General features: G+C 41.0%; 1 protein-coding gene across 2 annotated transcripts in view; it reads left to right on the forward strand.

Moving 5' to 3' along the window:
* The first annotated feature begins 543 nt into the window (after window positions 1-543).
* Window positions 544-20,188, forward strand: part of LOC108047296 (homeotic protein Sex combs reduced) — a 28,450-nt gene continuing 8,805 nt past the window's right edge. The window contains exons 1-2 of one of the 2 annotated variants that reach the window (XM_044456893.1): window positions 544-958; window positions 9,182-10,167. In XM_044456893.1, coding sequence (XP_044312828.1) covers window positions 9,216-10,167 — 952 coding nt within the window. In that variant the 5' untranslated portion in view covers window positions 544-958; window positions 9,182-9,215. Of the gene's footprint in view, window positions 959-1,993; window positions 2,653-9,181; window positions 10,168-20,188 lie in introns of those variants that run through there. The other variant, XM_044456894.1, reaches the window with a different exon arrangement.

Raw genomic sequence — 20,188 nt, forward strand, 5'->3', positions numbered from 1 at the left:
TTTCGAAGGCGGCCAATAAAAATGGAAATGAACGCGGAGCGAAGCGGAACGTTTATAAAATAATAATGCGAAATAATAATGTGACGGTGATTTAGCGGAACAGCGCCACGATTGAATACAAATAAAGTGGGGACGTGCGGGGCCGAGACGCCTAATCTAGGATGATTTCGGCCTAATCTGGAGCGTGAACCGGGGGCAGATGCGTCCTGGAGTGGCTGCCAAGCTGCCAACTACCTGTTTTTTCTCGCCTTCCCCGGCAGCGGGCTTTTCCCCATTTCCCCATTTCCCGGCCGGGCGAATGAAAAGCTGGAGCGCCATAGGCCGGTTGCCGTGGCACCCTCGTCGCATAAATCACGGCAGGGGGCGGAGCCAGCCGTGGGTGCGGGCGAGATGGCATGCTTTTCGAAAATTCGCATTGCATGGCCTCTCGCTCGCACCCGTGCGCCGGGTGCCCGAATGATTTACAGTGTTCGAAACGCACACAAAGGCAGGCGGCCAGAGGGTCGTTTTGTTGGTTTTTGTGGCTCAAACGTGATTCGAACGTGGCGCACTTCAGTCGCCAAGCTGCGCGCTCGGTCTCCTGCCAAAGATTCTCAGATACTCGTACCCGTACGCGCCGCAATCCGCGAAGTTTCTGCTCGAAAGCCAGTCTTGTGATTTCATGGAAAGCTCTTTGGCGACGGCAAGGTGCCATGGTCTCCCCATAGCGGATACTCTACCCATTGACTCCTCTACATAGGAGAGGAATTTCTGTTGAAATAGAATAATTTCCCGAAGTGATTGCCCTCTCAAATAACTAATAAGTATAATAATTTAAAGTGCAGTGCTAAAGGCAAATACGACAATCACATAAATACATAGTAAACAGTGAACGTGAAGTGTTGACAGAAAAACTTATTGAATAAGCACAGCTTATTCGCAACCTGCGATTGGATTTCTGCACATCGTTTATTTAAAGGTAAGAATATAGTGCCCATAATGGAGAAATAGTCAAATCCGAAGATAAGAAAATAAAATTGGAGAAAGGACGGGAATGCAGTAAAAAATTATTTTCATGATATTTAGGAAATACTTTTTATAAGAAACCACAATTTTAGCGTATAAGGAATATCTTAAAACTATTTTAGATGGGTATAATAGTCTTTTTTTCTTGTCTTAGACTTGTGTTTACCATGACAAACAACTCTAACAATTCGCTAAGAATTTTGATGATTTAAAGCTGGTGTTTACGAAATATGTAAAAACCTCTTCAAAGTATATTGGACAAAATGTTGTATTTAGTGTTTGTAAAATTAGTTTCAATAAAAGAAAAAAGGTATGGGAAATTGGGCCTTGACTATTTAAAAAAATATATAGAATATCTTACAAATTAATCTAATATCAGTCAGTTGTTTTTTCTCTAAGAAAATAGATATATGTAGGTTTCAGCTCCACGGCCTTCTCATTTTAAAAGTCCCTTAAAAAAAGTCCCCTTGTTCTTGATATAATCCTAAATCGTTCCGAGATGGCCAAAAGTTCGAAATTCGAATGTTTATGATTTGAGCCCCCTCGGAATCGATCTCACACGGACAGTGTCGGTGAGAACAATAAGAATGTTGGATGAGCCGAAGTTCGAAAACGTTTTTTCGAACTCCCGACTAACGATCTCACACGGACACGGACGGTGTGTGTGAGAGCAATAAGAACTTGTTCGGAACGCAGAGAGCTGTGTCTTTCGAACTGGCGCTCTTTCGAACTCACACACACAGGGCCCACGTATCCGTGAGATACAATTTGTGGCTACGAATTTCTGGTTTGGCGGTTGATTCGAATCGTTCTTCGCGTCCGCAAAGGTAGTGGCCTTCTATGCCCGAGAGCGAGCGAGACGGCAGAGCGGCGCACTGGCCGCCATCTCTCTCGCACACTTTTCGAATAATGAACGCTGCACTTGGTAGCCGTATAGCCCTACTTGCTCGTACTCGCAGATACAATTGGACGGGGCAAATGGGCCGGTGTGAGTGAGCCAGCGCGTACGCGTATCTGTGTGTTTTTTATTGATGCTCAGATATTTGAATTATGCCCGAGCAGTCAAAGTGAGACATTGGCGCTTCGAGCACGTATCCGCGGATACACCGGAATAACAAAAACACAAAAACACTCTTGAACTCAAACAATCCAACGCAATCCAACAGCTGTGCCGCGCAAAGATACAAAGATACTCAGATACTGTTCAATTTAAGCGAAAGATGGATGAGCTGCAAAGTGCTTGCATCGATGCTGGCGTTGATGGACAGTCATAAATTCGGCGTGAAATTCGCGCAGATACTTAGATACTTGGCCATCCCGCAGATACTTATCGCGATCTGTGACAAATTGCGCGAGTGCGTGTGTTCTTGTGATACTCAAAAGCCGTCCAAATCCGTCGCTTAGCCCTTTGCGGCCAATTACCCAAAACATTCACGTGCAGGTAGAACGCAATAGTCTAGCCAATTTGCCAGCAGGATGCCAGCGGATTAACTCTCTAGATATCCGGCTGGTTGTGACAATTTTACTTTTGTGATTGTCCACTGCAATTTCCGTCTTCAGCACAAGTGAAATTCGTGATTCAGTGCAGTGAATATCAGAAAACAAACTCGCTTCACCAGAGGTGAACGCCGTCGGCTAACTGAAATTGTGAGTAAACGATTTGAGGGCAGAATAATATGTTACCCACTTTGGAACAGGTGAAGCCGAGTGTTGACAAATTAAAGGATATGCTTTACATTTTTAGTTTTTTGTTTTGTATTTTTGTGTGTTATTATTTTTTGTGTTGTATTAATAATGTAGCCAATTCGAAGTCAAAAGACCTAGAAAAATATTTTGCGCAACCAACGTCAACATAAAACTACTAATATTTGTTTTAAAATAAAGTGTATTTATTTGCATATAAAAATCTTAATGATTCCTTAAAAATAATGATCTTATCTGAAACGTGAAACCATGATGTTTTGTAGATCTGTTTTTATTAATATACTGTGCCTCCACTAAGAAAAAAATTAAATATAATAAATAGATACACAGTATATTAATAAAAGGAGATCAACAAATTAATTTGACAACCAAAGAATATAAGACTGATGCTAAACTTCTATTGATATTTGATTTTTTAAAGCTATATAAAATGTATGGAAAAAACCATTATAAATAGTCAATTTCAAAATGGTCTTTTTCTTAAAAAATATACTGTTTTGCATCAGTCGACATTTTAAAATGCTCTTAGCTATTGTTCACTTGCTTGTTCATTTATTATGCTGAATAATAAACCTATCTTGAGACATTTCCTAGTCAAGTAATTTAATTTTTATAAATCAATAAAGTTTGTTTGTATTTCCCGAAACCGAACCCCAAATCTACTCTGAATATTTGGCTTTTCTTTCTGTTTTTTCGGTGTGTGTTTTAGTAATTTTTCATTGGGTTGCGTGTGCGGTATCACCGCAAGGAATTTTCACTTCATTAAAACGAAATGCAGCCGCTTTTGAAATAATTAAGAGGCACAAAGGCGAAATGTCACAGCGAATGAAAAATACCTAACAAGCGGCGCATATAGAAGGCTAATCCAGGCACATAGCGCTTTATAGTATATATGTAAATATATATATAAGCGAGGTAGGGATGAAGCAGTACCACAACCAAATAGGCTTGGCCCCTGCCCGGGGAAGCGAGCCCATGCTGGCCAAGACGCCATGGGGCGAACCTGAAATTATGTAAAATAAAAAGAAGACGCACTGGGCTGGAACCCAAGGGAACTTCGCCAATGATCGAGTGAAGACGATGCTCCTGGGCAGCAAACAGTCCACATCCCGGCATGGCCTCACATATGTGCCGTAAGTGGAAGAAATTCCACTTGATGTAGGTCACTTTCATTCGCCCAGCTCGCCGGGGGTGGGCCAAGATCAAAGAGCTGGGCCTCGATTGCATAATGTGGGCACAACACTGAGACAGTTGCAGACCCAGTAACGTTCCCACTCCGATTCCCATTTCCAAATAGCTAATTGGAGGGAAGGGGCCAGTCCAAAGTTCTCCAAGTGTCTCTTCTGCAGCGCTGTAATTTATTTGGCCTGCGCCTGGCGGAGACATTCATCATGTCCTAACCCCGGCTCTCCCCTACACCCCACATCCTCCTCAAATAATTCAACTCCACTTGTTCATATTTATAAATCAAAATCGCAAACACGCAAGCTGAAAATTTGTGCTAAAGTCGTTGATCTATTGGCTGCAAAAAGGCAGACATTTTTGTCAGGAAACGAATGTGTATAACAAATGCGTCTCAAGTTGAATAAAGAAAAATCAAAGCTCGAAACGTATCATTTGATGTTTTAAGTTCCAAGATGAGAAAAATTTGTTTTTATTTAATGTTTGCATTGCCATTTTAATATTTCCCAATTTAATTTATATATGTAAAGTAGCTTGATTTAAATAAAATATTAGAAACCGGATTCCAATAATAATCTAACTAACACCGCCTATCATAAAACCACTTCACAAATCAAGTTCAACAAGGATTATCCCTGAACAGTAGCCAAACCATGATATATTACACAATTGAGATGTCCTTGACCAGAAGCAGGACTACTGCGCTGATAATTCTGACTCGACCATTGCGCAACAGATCGTAAATTATGAAAGTGGAGATGAGATGACAGACTGAGCCACAAATGGCCGCTTACAGTGAGGATCGGAATCGATGATTGGTTTTGAGTTGGGAAAACAATTGGAGAACTCATAAAAATTATGAGAGCCATGACAAACAAACAAACAAACCGCAAACAGCAACTGTGACGAGGGTTGCCACAGCAGAAGGAGAGATGCACAAAAAGATGAAGAGGAATAATATTTATGACTATTTTTATGAGGTGCTTACAAATTTTTATGACTTTTTAATGGGTCCGCACACAGTCTCTGGCCCTCTCGCTTCCTCCCAGACCAATATACCGTCGAGTGAGCGGGACGACAAGCTTTGCCAATGAGTGTGACTGCGCGTGCGCAAATACCTTTTATTTATCTTTTTTTGTTCAGTTTATTTTTTCTTTTTTTTTTTGAGACTTGTACTCGTGCGTACCGCAGAATGAGGTTCTAGAGCGGCGTGTTTACATGCACACAAGCTACGCCCCTGTTGACAACAAATATTAAAAATTATGATTTATGGCCAGGGCTCGTTTGGGTACAAAATCCGTAATGGTGACGACAAACAGCCAGCCCGGGCGACATTCGTAGGAGAAATAACTGCTTTGGGTGCTTTGTTCGGCTCATAATTAAGATGGTGGCCTCTGGGCCGATGACGTAGACGATGACGATGATGGAGTGCTCAGAAATGGATGACAGTTCCTTCCATGGGCGGCTGAGAAGAGTCTTAAGGCAGAAACGAGTTGGGCAAGGTTTGAAATTAGTTGGGCTATGAATTAGTAAAAGTGGCTTAAAGTTAGGTAGAAAAACGAGTAAAAGTAAAAGTTTTGGGAAATATACATACATATGTACATACGCCTATATTTTGTATACTTTTGAATTAAAAGAAGTTTTAATTAGGTCCTTATCGCTCGTTTTAAAAAAAGGGATAAACAATATATTTTCTATGGAATGTACAAAATTACCTGCTTACCGGTAAATATATTCGAAATTAGAATTTAAATAGTTTCTAGACTTTGCACCAATAAGAAATATTATTAAGAATGATATTTTACTTAAAGCAGTAAATAAGTATCATAGTGACTTTTTCCGCACGCAAATCACGTCTCAAAAAAGGGTAATTATCGATTATGCAAAAGTTAATCATCTTAATTGGGCAGATGCTCAGCCCCTAGTTGAACGCGTAGAAAACTCAAACCCCCAACCCCCTCAAACATAACGTCAACATCTTGAATGAGGTTCGGGGAAGGAAACCCTTTTCAGCTGTCGCCCTGGAATATTTCCCCAAATTGATTTATGGCATCGGCAAACGCATGTGCAACTCAATTGCTGTTTATTTACTCTCACTCTGACTCGTACCCTCCTCTCTAGCTTGGACAGGATCTGATCCTACCTGTGGCAATGTGAAATGGAAAACGCCGAGGCCGGGAAAAGAAAATTCGTTCTGCGGTTTAAGTATCGGGGCAAAAGAGAAATTTCACTCCTATTTGAGGGCATATTAAAAGTGTTTATATAACAGAGGAGGAACAAAGGAAAACTCAGTTGCCCGAGTCCAAAATGTCGCTGAGCACGAAAGAATTGCCATAATTTATGGGTTTCTTATGAGCTCGACCGACGATCGCCAATCTAAGACAACGTCTGTCCCTCCCTCTCTTTCTCCCCTTGGGTTCCCCGTCTCTTTCGCTGCCCGCAAAATTCGCTGGCGTTTTTATTATTCATGGATTTAATTAACACCAATTGAACCGCTTGTCGCCTCAGCGCCGTCTCAAACTATTTGGAAAACAGTTTTCAAAATTCGTTTAATTTATGGCTTCTCTTCCCCTCTCACATTATTTCGGAATTTTAATTTTGCCCTTAAGTGTTCAGGAAATTGACAAAAGCCTCTAGGTTTGATTTTCATTAATGCAACTGCATTGAAATAATGGTAGGGAGAAATCAATTAATTGTACTAAAAAAGTTTGAATGCATTAACCTTAGTTACTTCGATATTTTCAACATAAAACAAAAGAAAAATTATTTCGAAACAAAGTATTAAGTGCACTATTATTTGTTTAAAGAAAACGATTGAGTATACCAAATTATCTGCTGGGTAAAAATTTCTATTACGTAAGCCGAACAGCGTTGGCTGCTAGGAAATTGCGGTTTTTCACCTTTTAAATTTTCACCGCTTCCAATCGAATTGCCACCAAATCGATTCGACCCGAGGTTGTTCAAATATCTGCCAGTCAAAGGTTCAAAGTCAGCCAGAGACTGATCCTATAATTTCGCTGATTTCGGCCTTGTTCGGTCTGGCTTAAACACGGGCGCTTGTCTACAACTATAATTCTCATATTGCCAGGTCGAAATGGTTTTCTCCAAAGCACCGTTAGTCCGTTCTTAAAGCCTATAATCGCTGGAGATCGGTGAGAACGGAGGGGTTGGAGGAGGTGAAGGGGCCGAGACCTGAAGGCAAGTTTACAATATTTCCTTAATTTTTATTTTTTGTTGTGTTTTCCCCGAGAACCCTGCTCATCAAATAAATCTCTGTCCAAAGTTGAGCATTCGCTCCTTGGGTTCTTGGCCAGTTTGGCATAGCGTACGGCGTTTTAATTTAAGCCCAAGTTGAGAGCTCCTTTCATTTGGCCAACATGCTAAAGGGTTAAATTGCCCACTGAATCAAAATTATTGGTTTCAAGCCACAAAAAAAGGGCAGGGAAGTGCGGGGTGTGCATTTCGATGCATTGTTTTTGGCCATGTTCTCTGAGCTTCGGTGTTGTTGCTTATTTTTATGCCCTTCAAGAGGGTATTATTGATTTGGTCAGATGTATTTGAACGTTTCTTAAGTTTACATTGATTGGTTTTACAATGATTATGCAAGCACATCAAGTTTAAAAATTACACGAATTAGGAACTTATATTTCAAATGTTATCTAACGTTGAAGGAAACTAAAAATAATAAATATTTATTTAAAATCAAAAATTGATATATTTGTCACCATAATTAAAATTTCATAGCTTTTTAATATGAAAAGCTAAATCCTACAAATGCACAACATGTTTACATTAATCGGGTGATTTATTGAGTTTTTTATCAAATGTAAAATTTAATATCCAATTGCATTTAATAGCTGCAAGGGTATCTGAGATTCGACTGAGCAAAGTAATGTGGCCATCTCGATTGTGTAGTTTTTTGGCCATGTTCATGTGCAGCGGCCTCGCTTGGCCTCTTTTGCCTTATTGCCTTTTTGCACTTTTTCGGCTCTGGGGCGATTTGAGAGCTCCTTTCCTTCAGCTCCTTTCCTTCAGCTCCTTTCGAAGCGGAGGGTCATTGCTTTTGTTTGCTATCTGCGCAGCGGAGAATACGAGTTTTCCGCCATTGAACAAACATGCCCAAGACCAAGACTGCAATATCTGCGATGGTTGCAATGGGATCGAGTGAAGGGGGATGGGGAGGGGAAGGGGGTGGGTGCCTTGCCAGCAAGTGCAGCCGCAAGAAGTTTCCGCCAAGTGTGTCCAGAAGAGTGGGCGGTCCCTCGGCATTCCTCGGTTAAAAGCTCCTATACATATATAAAGTATCCACTTCGATGGCCCAGCTCGCTTAAATTGCACGCTTAGGCAGCCGCAGCTCTCTCCACCAGCGGAAAATAACAACAAGAAACAAAACCAACTCTTTACCGTTCTAAAAGTAATAATAATAATAACCAAGTAAAGGCAAGTGAAATTATCAGCGGCTAAAAACATTTCGAGGGAGGAACCAATCAAGAGGCGTGAGTCGGATACAGTGATTTGGGTTTAGTCTGCTCAGATCACTGAATACGAACAAATGCCCTAAGTTTCCGTTTTATACTCGTTATTCACAAAATTACAAGTTAAGAATATCAGAAACTAGAGCTCAAATATAATAATACCAAACCAAATAAGTAGCAGTGCGCTATTCAAATAATAAATAAAGTGCACAAAAAAAATTATACCAAGGCTCCTTAAGAATGCAGTGAACATAAATTGTTGGGATCTGATTTACGTATATAATAATATAAAAATAATATAACTATAAATAAATAATTTTTATGAGTCTTACAATTATTAACATCAAGTAAGAATTAGCAGAAAATTAAAGGCCAGAATTCGTTTTGCATACTCTATCCCCGGGAATCATTCGGCATTATTTTCGCCGCCCTTTGCAAGCAAATAGGTGGCAGTAAAATACTGGCTTGCGTTCGAGTTATCTTTACTCGAATGTAAATACTCAATCCCCCGCAGCTTCTTCGATACAATGTTGCCAATCGCTGAGTGAGATCTCAAACCTAAAAGTGAAAAGCAATAAGAACGTATTTATTTTGTGGTTTCACCTTTTGTGGCTTAATCCTTCATTATTCATTTAGACATTAGTGAGTTTAATGCAGTGGATGAAACGAAAAAAAATAATTTAAGGAGCTATCACTAGGGAGAAAATTGAATTATTTAATGTTAAATCCAATTTTATGCTTTGAAAATGACAAAATTTCTAAAACTATTGAATCCGAACGACTTCGTTTCTAATCGCATCCCCTCTGATTTGCAGACTCCAATCCACGACTAGGACCCCTGGCTTCAGAATGGATCCCGACTGCTTTGCGATGTCCTCGTACCAGTTCGTCAACTCGCTGGCCTCCTGTTATCCGCAGCAGATGAATCCGCAGCAGAATCACCCGGGAGCGGGCAACTCGAGTGCGGGCGGCAGTGGCGGCGGGGCGGGCGGCAGTGGGGGCGTGGTGCCCAGTGGCGGGGCCAACGGGGGTCAGGGCAGCGCGGGGGCGGCCACTCCGGGGGCCAACGACTACTTCCCGGCCGCGGCGGCCTACACGCCCAACCTGTACCCGAACACACCGCAGGCCCACTACGCCAACCAGGCGGCCTACGGCGGACAGGGAAACCCCGATATGGTGGACTACACACAGCTGCAGCCGCAGCGACTGCTCCTGCAGCAGCAGCAGCAGCAACAGCAACAGCAGCAGCAACATGCCCATGCAGCGGCAGCCGTGGTCGCCCAGCAGCAGCAGCAACTCGCCCAGCAGCAACACCCGCAACAGCAACAGCAGCAGCAGCAGGCCAACATTAGTTGCAAGTACGCCAACGATCCTGTGACGCCGGGCGGCAGCGGGGGAGGGGGTGTTCCCGGCAGCAACAACAACAACAACAGCGCCAACAGCAACAACAACAACAGCCAGTCGCTGGCCAGTCCGCAGGATCTATCCACCAGGGACATATCGCCGAAACTATCGCCCAGTTCGGTGGTGGAGAGCGTGGCCCGTTCGCTGAACAAGGGCGTCCTGGGCGGAAGTCTGGCGGCCGCCGCCGCCGCTGCCAGTTTGAACAATAACCACAGCGGATCCGGAGTACCCGGCGGTCCGGGCAACGTCAATGTCCCGATGCACAGTCCGGGCGGCGGCGACTCGGACTCGGAAAGTGACAGCGGCAACGAGGCGGGCAGCAGCCAGAACAGCGGCAACGGAAAGAAGAATCCCCCACAAATATATCCGTGGATGAAGCGAGTGCATCTCGGAACGAGTGAGTACCCATTACAAATTCATTCCAAGTATTAATTGTTGAGAAATAAGTAAATTTGATTAAACTGTTCACCTAGGGCCGGTCTCTCAATATCATATTAAGGTTCGAAATCTGTCAAAGAAGAGATAAGAGTCAAGTTGCTCGAAAATTTGCAACCAAAAATTTAATTTTTAGAAAAACCTGAAAAAAGTAGTCGAACTTATCTTCGTCATTTTTGTTTACTCGTCCGTCAAATTTTAACTAGCACATTGAATCTAGAAAAGTGATTTAAGAGTCGTTTTATTGTGTCCCTATCAAAGACCCAGATAGCTACATGTTTAAAAAAGTTAAAGACCAGATAAACTTGTCGCTTTAACTTACTACAGCAATTCCATATAATTCCATTTTTTATTAGGTAAATCTTAAGCACAGTTGAAAAGTTGTTGATATTTCGAAACTTAAGCCGATTCACCTCCTTGGTTTATATGCCAATATGTCAAACTCAATAAAATAAAACCTATAGCTCAGGACATTTCTCAATTCTATAGTTATTTAGATTACAATATATAGATAAAACAACATCAATAGATGAATCCAAAAACCATTTTTTTTATATAATGAGGGACTTAGGTGTTTAGCTCATTTATTTAAATGATGTGTTGTATCACTTAACTGACTCACCGTCACTTATGATAGAATTAGCTAGAAATGAGCTCCATAAATCAACCTCCTCGGCGGAATAGCCACCGAGAACTCACCTCAATCGATACCTCAGCCAGTCTCGTTACCACTTCTGCGAGACACTTGGCTTACTCACTCGGAATGGGTGTTGCAACTGGCCAGCAATATTCACTGGGCAGAAAGTGTTGCCGAGTGCTTAGCACCAAATTGTCTGGCAAACTGTGCGCGCGGGGAATCTTGTCAAAATACATAAACAATAACAACATTTCCCTCGCACTTACGCTCTCCGATTTTTTTCCAGTTCCGTGGCGAAGGAAAAGGGGAAACGCTGCGTGAAAAACTCGACCGCGAAAATCGTAGCTCGTGAAAATTGTAAACAAACGTGAAGCGATCCGATCCCGCAGCTAAGGCCGACTGACTCCCACAATAACTCATAATACCGCCACAGATACAGATACATCTCGACAGACAGATACAGATGCACAAGATACTGACACTGTGGCTTGATATAAATCTCAGCACCTCGCTCGGTTTATATTTAAATTGAACCGAACAAATTTCCACCCGAAATTTGTTGGGCTGGAAAATTGTGAACGAAAAATTGTTCAGTGATTTTTCATCATGTCTTAGGCGCGCACACAGATTTTTCATTCTACCGCCCCCCATTTCCCGCGGATTCCCCAATTTTTACCATTTTTCCACCTTTTCTGACCCGTCGAAGGGGCAACTCACGAAGTCGTTTTGGGGATCCCAAGTATAATCAAATTATTGAGAGGATTCTTCATATTTGTCCGCGGTTGGGGGAGATTAATTGGGTTGCAAATAGTTTGACATTTGCTTGGATCTACCTGGCTGCAATCTTACCTGCAGCTCGTTTATTATTTTAGCTAAAAAATAATTAAATATTTCTGTCCACGTATAAATCATTAGATTCAGGTTTTGGAAAATAATTTTTGACGGGTCTTGGCTGGGTGTCTCATAAATCAAATTCCCAACTCATTAGCTCATTGAAGTATGACCGAATGGCAATTGAAATTATTCAATAAAGAAATTATATATAGGTGAATTCCCCGATGAAAAGGTTAATTGCATGGCTTGCAGTTTGCATTTCCATACTTGCCCATTCGACTTGACAACCCGAAATCACAACATGTCAGCCAATTAAAGAGACGCTGAAGTGCGGCCGCATGCACTGCATATTTATAGATAGTCGGACTGCCAACAAGTCAGCAGATACAGATACATATTGACTAACAACTTGGCTTGATTTTCCATTTCGATTCGCGAGCGTGTGTGAGGGGAAACTCGTTCCCTGCTCGGTTCCAATCAATGGGGCACATTGTTATTATTTATGTATCTGTTACTCATGGCAGCCGGCAATAACAACAAGAACGGCGAGTATCTGTTATGCAAATTGCAGCAAGTGGAAGCGCGGAAGAAATTGATTGCAGCGGGGCGCGGTAATGAAGAACATGAACTTCGCCTGGAAGAGACATGAATGAAATGCGCTCAGATACAGATACTTTTGCAGCTCACACAAGAGACGCACTCAGAGAATTAAACGCAGGAAATTACGAGTATGTATCTCACAGAGAGCTCTTGTATCTTGGCATCTCCGTCTGGCATTGCCATTTTCCTTGAGTTTTCATGCATCGCCGAGATTTAATTACTTTCTTAATCATATTCGGTTGAGGGCAATGTGAAAGGCAGCCATCTATGGCTATATCTTTATATATAATTATATCTTTTCTGCATACTGCAACAACAATAGTTGCTCTTGGAGTTCTATTAGTAAAAGATACATTGGAGCCAAACCATAATTATCTTTAACTATATCTTTGGATTAAATTATATATCAAGGTGTATCTTTATAAAGTACAGGTATAGTAGCTTTTGTTGCCATTGGTGGGGTTGAAATAGAATTATGATATGTTTACGTGTTTCTATGTTGGAGATAAAGCTGGAGCAATAAGTAAGTTTGATCTTGTTGATAAACAAGAAATATTGAATCTTTCGATATCTTTTAAAGAATCAGAACAAGTTCTTCTGTTGTTACACCTTTTAAAGCGATGTGAAAGCAGCTAAAAAGCTACTGATACCTTAGATGTTCATTTTTCTGTAGATACATTTAGCCACTCCTTGGTGTTTTTCAAGAGTCAACAGCCTGCTTGGTAATTAAGCTGGCTATTTTATCGTCCCAGAACACAACTCAATTTTCGACATCAAATGTCTTTATTAGAAGTTGCTGATGGGTGTGTTGGCATGTGCAGGATTTTTTATAATTGCAACCGAACTAAGAATCGCTATTAAAACACGTTGTTGCAGGTGCCAAGCAGCGCAAATGCCAATAATAAAGGGCAATCTTGAGGGTAGCATCGGAAACAGGCGCTGATTAAAGTCCAGTAAAAATAACAGCAACAGCGAAGGCAACAGCAACATCATGTTAACAATTATGCAAATTTGGAGTGCATGTTGCTCATGAGGCGGGAAGCAGGGGGGCGGATGGGGTGGGGAGGGGGAGTGGCAGGGAGACGGCCTGATTGCATATAATCACGTCAAGTTGTTACTGTGGCAACCATTTTATAATGCAAAGAAAAAACGCCAGCTCAAACGCCATCTTCGACGCGAAGAGAACGAGGCTGTCTGAAATTCTGCGAAATACTTTTCGCAAAAAGAGTTCTTTAAAGAGCTCCTGGCATCAAGTATCTGCCAATAAACACACATGAGCATAGCTGCATGTTTGGTTAATATCGCATGCAGTCTTGTGAAGTCGTTTGGCATTCGAAATACGTTCTTTAATTGACAAGACCGAAGCTGGCAGGGCTCCAAGCAGATCATCAAAAGATGCAGCCAGCGGATACCTGCCGCCGATGCAGATACAGATACAGATACAAAGATACTCATGCTACCTGCTGATGACTGGCAGACGGCACTTTCGGAATGTCAAATGCCTATTGGATCGCCTCTCCCCTTTTTTCCTATACAAATTGACAATTTGTTGACATTTCTTTCTGCACATTTTTTTACTCAAGCAGGCCGCTCCCTAATTGGTGGGTTATTTATTTATACAATCTGTGGGTTTTTATTTTTTGTTGGAGGGGCCTCATAACAGCCTTTATTAAGTGGCTAATTGCACATAAAAATTTTTGCTCAACTTTGCATGCTATTTTGACTTTAAAAATTTCCATAAATTGTATATAATTACCGAGTATCGTGTCAATAATGGTAACTGAGCCGGAGATTTGAAACAGAAGCTTGGCTGAAAATGGAAACTACAGGAAAATAAATCTAACGTGCTGGACAACAGCGCCCGCAAAAAGTCTATTTTCTAAATCTAAATTGCAAATATCTGCAGTTTTGTTTCCCTTGCCGATCGTGCCGTTCAACCCGAAGGCTGGGGCCACTCGATGCCGCAGATGCCAGGATGTTACACAAAATTAATAGTTTGCAAACGAGTTGAATGCCAGATACAAGATACGCGACGGTCGCTGCAAGGCAGCAGAGTGCAGCAGCCTCTGAGACTGGAACTGCACTGCACGAAAAATCCTAATTTAAAATACAAAAATAACAGTGCACCTTTTTAAAATATAACTATGAATTGTACTAATGTTCGGAGAGGTTATTGGATTGGCTAGTCACTCTTCTTCATTTTGAAAACTAGATAAATGTTTTCATTAATAATAATTTTTTATCAGAATAAATATTAATTGACTTGTTGAACTTCTATTAAATACATTTAACATTAATCACGAGTAAAGGGCCAAACAAAGATATATATTTAACTAAAACTTAGCTTAAAATCTTATTTAAATTAGGTGCAGGGTATTTATTTAAAAACTGTGGATTCTCTTTAAAGAAACTTAATTGCAATTTTTTGAATAAAAACGTATTTAAAAATGTCAATTTTGATTCTGGACAATAACTGAACATTTTAGTTTTAAATCTTGTGTGTTATTTGTAATCATTTTAGATCATTTGTTTAAGAAAAGATATCCTTAGATCCTATAAAGAAATGTAGACCTCTTTTCATTTAGACTGAACATGTCATATTTTAATAAGTAGTGTAATTATTAAGGACATATTAACAAATTATCCAAACTATAAGCCAAATTTTGATGACAGTTGCATAATGTGAGATTAATAGGACACAACGAGCATATATTTGACATCAAAAAGAATTAACTAGCATGATCGATTTAAGGACAGTTAGCTTGTCTTTGGTCACATTTGTCTTAATTTTTGTCTGTGTGTAGAACTGGGGCTGTGTTCCCGATCTCGGAAGTGGTCTGGGGTCTGGTCTGGGGTGTCGCTGTCTGCTGGTGGACCTGCTGTTGCAGTTCCAGCTCCTGCCGCCATGCTGCTTTTGCGCCTGCCCCCGCCCATAAAAAAAGAAACACCAGACAAAACAAAGAGATGGGGAACCTGCAGATCCAGAGCCAGGATGGAAAACGCGCCCGGCATTCGCTGCCCAATTACATTTTCATTAACTTGGAACACGACTTTTCAAATAGCTGCGTTTAATCATAATGATTGTTATTATTTTTATTTTGGTGCTCAGCGCGTTCTAAGGTCCCCGAAAATGAAAATGATTTTTATAATGCCCACCGCGCGAGGTGGATGCAAAATGCCGGGCATCGGCATCAGCATCAGCGCAAGGTGCTGAAAGTGCAGTAGAACATAAATTTATTTCCCTGCTCCTCCGGTTCCCAGATGACCATGATGGCTCTTGCCCAAGCCGAGGCCTATTATTAGCCAACTCTGGGATATTCTGGGCCGCTAATGGGAGCCTGAAAACAGAAGTGCCTGTCGAATTGTTTCGCACCAAGCGTAACTTTTTGGCACACGAAACGCGGAGTGTATTTTACTGGCGATTGTTCTTAATGAATGCGGTGCTCATTCAGATCCGAGGGATGCTAGGCGAACTCATCACTTTGCTTGAATTGAAATTCATTCGGCTTTAAGTTGGGCAGATACGGGCACTGAAAAGAGAACAAACGCCTAAAAACACAATGCTACATAAGAAAATATAAATTTTGATTCTTAAGACACTGAAAATATTTAATTTTGACCTAGGTAAAGTTATATCCGCATTAAAGCTGCAATCAATTTCCAACTTATTCTCACCTCATCATTAAAAATAAATAAATAATGAGTCTTACAAAATTTCCAAATTTTTAAGTGCTCTTTAGAACTTATTGGGCTTATATACATATTTTTATTAAGAAAGTTTCATTATATAAAAAGATTAAAAATGTTTGCAGTATAGTGTAATTGAAATTAGCTGCTCATTAGCGGCTAGATTCTGCCAGATATCCCCCACATAATTTAATTTGTTTGTAGGTCAACTCTAGTGCAGTTCTATATATACCTATCCGAAGGCATTGTCTGCCTTAAAAATATCACTCATCGTATGGCCCAAATCAGTCGGTGAAGAAAACGCTTTTAAAGCGTCTTCAACTCGACACACACAAAAAGATGAATGATGGCCCGAAGAGCTTGTTGTTTATGAAACTTAGTTGCCCATTGATGCCTTCAAGTGGCAGTCGGCCACATTTTGGCCAAAGTTAATAAAAGCGCATAACAAGGGGGAAAGGAGGAGAGAGTAGAGTTCGAGGGAGACAGTAACAATGGAGGCCACTCGCCGGCAACAAAGACAGCGGTATTTAAGAGGCAACAATGGCGCCACTAATGACTGATGATGTGCCGGCGCTGATAGATGCAGGCGGCCAGTGGGAGAACGGATACATCTATGGATGCAGCTTGGGGAGCATATACAGATTCAGATACCAGGACGGCAAGGAAATCATTTCACTTTGATACGACATTCTAATGGACTTGCACAGCAGCCCAGAAGTGTTTACCCGTTCGCAATTGTTTAGAGAACCACTGAATCGGTCAGTGCATATACGTATATCTATATCTGCCAGATACTCGATTGCCGGCTGGGGAGGGGGAAAATTAAATTGCGAATCAAGCAAAGTAATTGCGATTTGAATGGTGAAAAAGTGCGAGCCATAAATTCAACCGAGTGTCACGGCAGCGCTGCAATGCGAATTTATCAAATTCAGTCGCAAATTGGCGCACATCTGCAGATGGCCACGGATCCACGAATCCACGAGTCCCCGGATCCCCAGCTCTCCAGCATCCACTTCTCACCCAGTTACCGTTTTCCCCTTTTTCCTTTTGGCCGGTTTCGCCGAGATACGCATAGAATATTAATCTCTTTGCGCATTAACTTAAATGAAATGACGCAATGGCGATAAGCGAATGGGGCACAGTGGGACGCAAGGGGAAATTAAGTGCTTAAATCTGGGAAAACCCGGAAAAACAGCGGGAGTTCTTTGCAGTAAACTGAAATTATTTCTGAAAGTATATAAAGTCTATAAATATATGTTCAATTGCGGTACTTAGTGATAGAGCTTCCCAATTTATAGTTGTTGAACGCCTAAAATTATATTACAAACAGAAAGTCGGTTGTATTATTAATGATAAATTATTTTTACAGTTTTGAGTCACATGAATAAAAGGCTTAGAAGCTTTTTGTTAATAACTTTTTTATATTTAATGTATCTGCAACTGTCTTTTTCTGTTTTTTTTTTAACAATAAAGTACAAGTTATGTTGGATTAATATGTATATCACAAAAATGTCGTTGCCGTTTTAAAACCTAATCATTACCAACGGGTACAATTTGTATATAATTCTTAAGACTTTTAATAATGTTGCTCCTTAGACTTTAGCTTAGCCATCCTTTCCCATATTTACCTTACTTCTCAGCCCTGCTGCCCACTGTCTTAAAGCTTAACCAGCAACAGGCTATGAATATGGTACAGTGGGACCTGGTCTCGACCGCAGACCTTCGAGCTGGGCAGCAAACAAAACCGAAGTTAAACGAAAACCATCACAAATCGCATACAATCCGAGATGAAATTGTGAATTATTAATGCAGGCGGCAAAACTATTTGGCTGAGTAGACAAACCCACAAGTGAGCCGGGTTGGGGTTCGGTTCCCCTGCCAGGGCTTCCCACCTCATCCTGGAGTTGGCCAAACTCAGGCGGGGGAACGTGTGCTGCCACCTCCTCCATTGAAAATTGAGTTACACGCGTGGTCCGGGTGTGTGCGAGTGTATCTGGCAGATACATATGTATCTGCTGTCTGCGACTACGTGCCACGAACTGGCTTACATTTCGCAGATTAAAACCGGGCTGCCCGGTGTGCCACCTGAAGCCAATTCGATTTAAATGTCTGGCACTTCCACTTGGCTTTTCCTGGCCATATTTCGCACCAGGTCGTGAATTGGAGCTTTCTTCCTGTTTATGGCGTGCTAAAATCGCCGGGGTTCAAGGGTCAGCTCGGGATCTTCGCTGTGTGTGTGTGTGTTTGTGTTGTCTCCCTTTCGCAGTGACAGCTCGAATGCAATGGCAACAATTGCAATTTGTTGGCAACGTTCTTCCCTGGGGCCAAAAACAACTTTAGCTCGGGCTTGCTTTACTTTCAATACGCTCAGGGACACACGGAAACAAAATATTACATTTACAATAAAAACTCCTCAGTTGTACGTTAGGGCTCAGTAGCAAAATTTTGACAATCAAAAACTTTTAACATGAATTTTTGTATGTTTTGGTAAATAATTAATGGTTCAATAACGCTTTAATTTGTTATCGATATTCCCAACGCAGTATTAATTTATATGTATGAATATCTGCGAAACTGTTTTTTAAAGAAGTATTACTATTGTAACACTCCTTAGTTATTTATTTCAAAATTCATGTTGCATCTTCTCTATTATTTTCGATTGTTAATATTATCTTAACATTTATTAAGTCATAAATTATAATTGTCATTCCGATACGATGGCTCATAGTTGTTAGATTCTAAAATCGGTCTTAATATTGGGTAATAATTGGGTCATCAGGTACTTGCAAAAATGAATTATAAATTTGGTTGATTATATGTTTATATTTAGTTTTTATTAGATATTTTAAATGTTTTCAACTCAAGACAATATATATATCGGTATTAAGCTACCCAAAAACCTATTTCTTGAAGTAAACGAACACAAAAATAAGCCTTATCGGATGATATTTCTCCTTGTGCAGTCACAGATACATATACATTTGCTGCACTTCGCGCTTCATTAAAAGGCGGGCGGCGACTCCCAGCTCCCAACTCCCAGGCCCTGTTCGAACTCCTTTTCCAGCTCCATTTTAAGTTCCCCACTGACGACAGCAAATTTGCACATTGCTCGAAAGAGCAAAAAAAGGGGGACGAGCGGACGGGGGAAAAGAGTCGAAATTAAAAGATTTTTAAAGACACCTTTGTAGCAAGTTTTGAAAACTTGTTCCGCGCCCTGACTTCACCATCTTCATCTTCATCAACTCAGCCTCGGTTTCAGCCTCCGTCGTTGAGTCGTTGCTTTGGCTTTTAATTTGCGTCTTTTTTCACTTTTTAGTATGCCTTTTTTCGTGTTCACATCTTCTCTGACATGTTGTTGGGGCAGCCATGTTGAATACTTTTGTTTTCTAAAAACGAAGCTTGCAAATACATCACTTCTGTTTCTTAAAGTTAAATTTCAAGTTAATTGCCAATGCTGGCTGTGTATTTTGTTTTTCCATTTAATTAACAATGCGTCAAAACTTAGCCGTGGGCTGAGCACTCAGTTTTAGATAAGAACCGGTAGAAGCAAATATATAGATTCAATGAATGGCTGACAGAGTTCTAATGAAATAAACCGCACACATTCTACAGCTCTATTAGCCGTAATTTGAATATAGCTTTCCGCTTGATTAATGGCCTCTAAGTAGATCGGCTAATGGCTTATGTAGAACACTCAATCTCAAACCCATTGACCTGGGCCCACTTTAATGCCTCAATTTCAATTCTGTTTGCCAGGGTTTGCTGTTATGCAACCCAGAGTCAATCAGATAACTGGGTTTAAATGCATCATCAAAATCGCATCAACTAGCGAATTAAATGGAGGGGAATCTGTGGGGCAATAGCTTATTTAAAAATGCAAATTGCTAGCCATCTGATGGATCGCAAATGAATTGCCCAGCCTCAAAGTCATAAGAAATATGGAAGATAATTGAACCTAACGCCATTGACAGTAGCATTTTCCCCGCTCACGGCGCACTTTGCCTTAATAAAGAATTCATCACAATTACAACAATTGCCACAGGATGCAATTTACAAAGGAAATTATTAATGGAAAGTCAATGAGTGCGACGCGAGTAAATCAAAATCGGCGAGGAAAAAATTCTTCAACGTGCCCGTGATTGATTACTGGGGATTCGGGTCTGGAGCAGGGCAGGTCCTGTGTTCATCAGCGCCAGTCAAAGACCCCGAGTAGTTAATCATGGGC

This window comes from Drosophila rhopaloa, unplaced genomic scaffold, assembly GCF_018152115.1.
Source record: "Drosophila rhopaloa isolate 14029-0021.01 unplaced genomic scaffold, ASM1815211v1 contig_155, whole genome shotgun sequence".
NCBI classification, from domain to species: domain Eukaryota; kingdom Metazoa; phylum Arthropoda; class Insecta; order Diptera; family Drosophilidae; genus Drosophila; species Drosophila rhopaloa.